The sequence below is a fragment of the Babylonia areolata genome, chromosome 33 (assembly GCF_041734735.1).
Source record: "Babylonia areolata isolate BAREFJ2019XMU chromosome 33, ASM4173473v1, whole genome shotgun sequence".
In the NCBI taxonomy this organism is placed as follows: Eukaryota; Metazoa; Mollusca; class Gastropoda; order Neogastropoda; family Buccinidae; genus Babylonia; species Babylonia areolata.
Window position 1 is genome coordinate 6,779,828 of NC_134908.1, and position 2,500 is coordinate 6,782,327.

The window sequence follows — 2,500 nt, forward strand, 5'->3', positions numbered from 1 at the left end:
GTGGGTGTATATGTGAATGTGTGTCTTCATGTTTTACATCTATTTGCTTATTTATCATCATTGTTATCTTATTTATTTATTTATTTTTTACATTATAGTTATTATTTATTTATTTATTTATTTATTTGTGTAAGCTTATCTATTATTTATTCACCTTTTCTCTTTTTTTTTCTTTTCTTTTTTTTTTCCTCAAGGCCTGACTAACCGCGTTGGGTTACGCTGCTGGTCAGGCATCTGCTTGGCAGATGTGGTGTAGCGTATATGGATTTGTCCGAACGCAGTGACGCCTCCTTGAGCTACTGAAAACTGAAACTGAAACTTATACAGTACTGTCCATGTCAGTATATTTTCCCACAGCTGTTTGAAGCCAAGAACGACCCTCTGGGGGTGACCTTCATCAGTGACCTTGCCGAGGCGGACATTCCTAAAATACGATCTCTGGCTCTCATCGAACTGACCGCGCTCTTTGACCTCTATGACATCACGTACTCCCGGGCCAAACGGAAAAAGAAAGCTAGAGGTAGTTGTTTGTTTGTTTGTTTGAGAGAGAGAGAGAGAGAGAGAGAGACTATATGTGTGTGTGTTTGTTAGAGAGAGAGAGAGGGAGAGAGTGTTTGCGTTGGTAAGTTTTCTTCTTCAGGTGTTGGTTTGTGTGTGTGTGTGTGTTTCTTTGTGTTGATACACTGTCTTCTTCAGTTGCTTGTTAACATTATTGTCATTGTCACTTTTTTCTCCTACATTTCATTTTATTTCTTTATCTATTTGCTTACTTATTTTGATTCTGTTTTAATTTTGTTTTCATTATTTTTTATTGTTTATTTATTTGTTTATTTATTTATTCATTCATTCATTCATTTATTTGTTTATGCATTTTTCTTTATTCAGTCAAGGCTTGACTAAGCACGTTAGGTTACCCTGCCTGTCAGGCATCTGCTCAGCAGATCTGGTGTAACATGTGTATGAATTTTTTAAGTCTGAACGAGGTGACGCCTTCTTGAGTAGAAGAACTGAAGCTGAACTCCACAATGACGGGCGCAATAGCCGAGTGGTTAAAGCGTTGGACTTTCAATCTGAGGATCCCGCATTCGAATCTCGGTGACGGCGCCTGGTGGGTAAAGGGTGGAGATTTTTCCAATCTCCCAGGTCAACATATGTGCAGACCTGCTAGTGCCTGAACCCCCTTCGTGTGTATACACAAGCAGAAAATCAAATACGCACGTTAAAGATCTTGTAATCCATGACAGCGTTTGGTCGGTTATGGAAACAAGAACATACCCAGCATGCACACCCCCGAAATGGGTGCCTAATGGCAGGGTTAAAAACGGTCATACACGTAAAAGCCCACTCGTGTACGTACGAGTGAACGTGGGAGTTGCAGCCCACAAACACAGAAGAAGAAGAAGAAGAACTCCACAGTTTCTGTGTTGTGATGACTGCAGACCATGGTCTGTTTGGCGTACCGCTCCATGTGCTGTTGGAACATGACCAGAAGCGTGTGCCTGGCGTGAAGGTGCCTCTCGTCTTCCAGGCCGTGAGTAACTAGTTCTGTGAAGCTGAGGTTGCTGTGTGTGGGGGGGAGGGGGGGGAGAGGGGAGGGGGTTGGGTTGTTGGGGTTTGTGTGTGTGTGTGTGGTGTTTGTGTGTGTGTGTGTGGTTTGTGTGTGTTTGTGAGTGTGTGTGTGTGGTTTGTGTGAGTGTGGTGTTTGTGTGTGTGTGTGTGTGTGTGCGTGTGGTTTGTGTGTGTGTGTGTGTGTTTGTGTGTGTGGTTTGTGTGGAGTGTGTGTGAGTGGTTTGTGTGTGTGTGTGTGTTTGTGAGTGTGTGTGTGTGGTTTGTGTGTCTGTATTTGTGTGTGTGTGTGTTTGTATTTGTGTGTGTGTGTGTTTGTATTTGTGTGTTTGGTTTGTGCGTGTGTGTGTGTGTGTGTGTGTGTGTGTGTGTATATATATATATATATATAAGCTTTGTTCTCTTCGTGATTGAGAGCAGTGTAATAGCTGTGTCATGTCTGTGATTGATGATGATGATGACTGTTCAATGTGCGATTGACAGCTCTTGTACCTGTGTGCTTGACAAATGTGTGTCACAGGTGTGACTGACAACTGTGTCACGTCTGTAATATCTGATGACGATGATGATGATGATGATGACTTTTACCTGTGCCATTGACAGCAGCGTGAGAGCTGTGTCATGTCTGTGATTGATGATGATGACAATGACGACCACGACTGTTACCTGTGCCATTGACAGCAGTATGAAATCTGTGTAATGTGTGTGATGTCTGTGTCCAGCTGGTGACCCACCTACAGAAGGAGGCGGTGACCACGGAGGGCATTCTGCGAGTGCCTGGCTCCGTCACACGTGTGAAGGTGAGGTGAAACACCTCTCTGTGGGTCACAGGTTAACTCACTCAGTACGGCCAGTCCTCTCTTCTCCTCTACACAGACCCCTCGGATGTCCAGTGGGTGTCTGAATGACCCAACCTTTAGCTTCCGTCGTCAGA

General features: G+C 43.8%; 1 protein-coding gene across 1 annotated transcript in view; it reads left to right on the plus strand.

Annotated features, from left to right (window-relative positions):
- Window positions 1-2,500, plus strand: part of LOC143277077 (rho GTPase-activating protein 18-like) — a 46,018-nt gene that overhangs the window by 30,032 nt on the left and 13,486 nt on the right. The window contains exons 8-10 of the mRNA XM_076581816.1: window positions 358-520; window positions 1,440-1,531; window positions 2,289-2,366. Coding sequence (XP_076437931.1) covers window positions 358-520; window positions 1,440-1,531; window positions 2,289-2,366 — 333 coding nt within the window. The remainder of the gene's footprint in view (window positions 1-357; window positions 521-1,439; window positions 1,532-2,288; window positions 2,367-2,500) is intronic.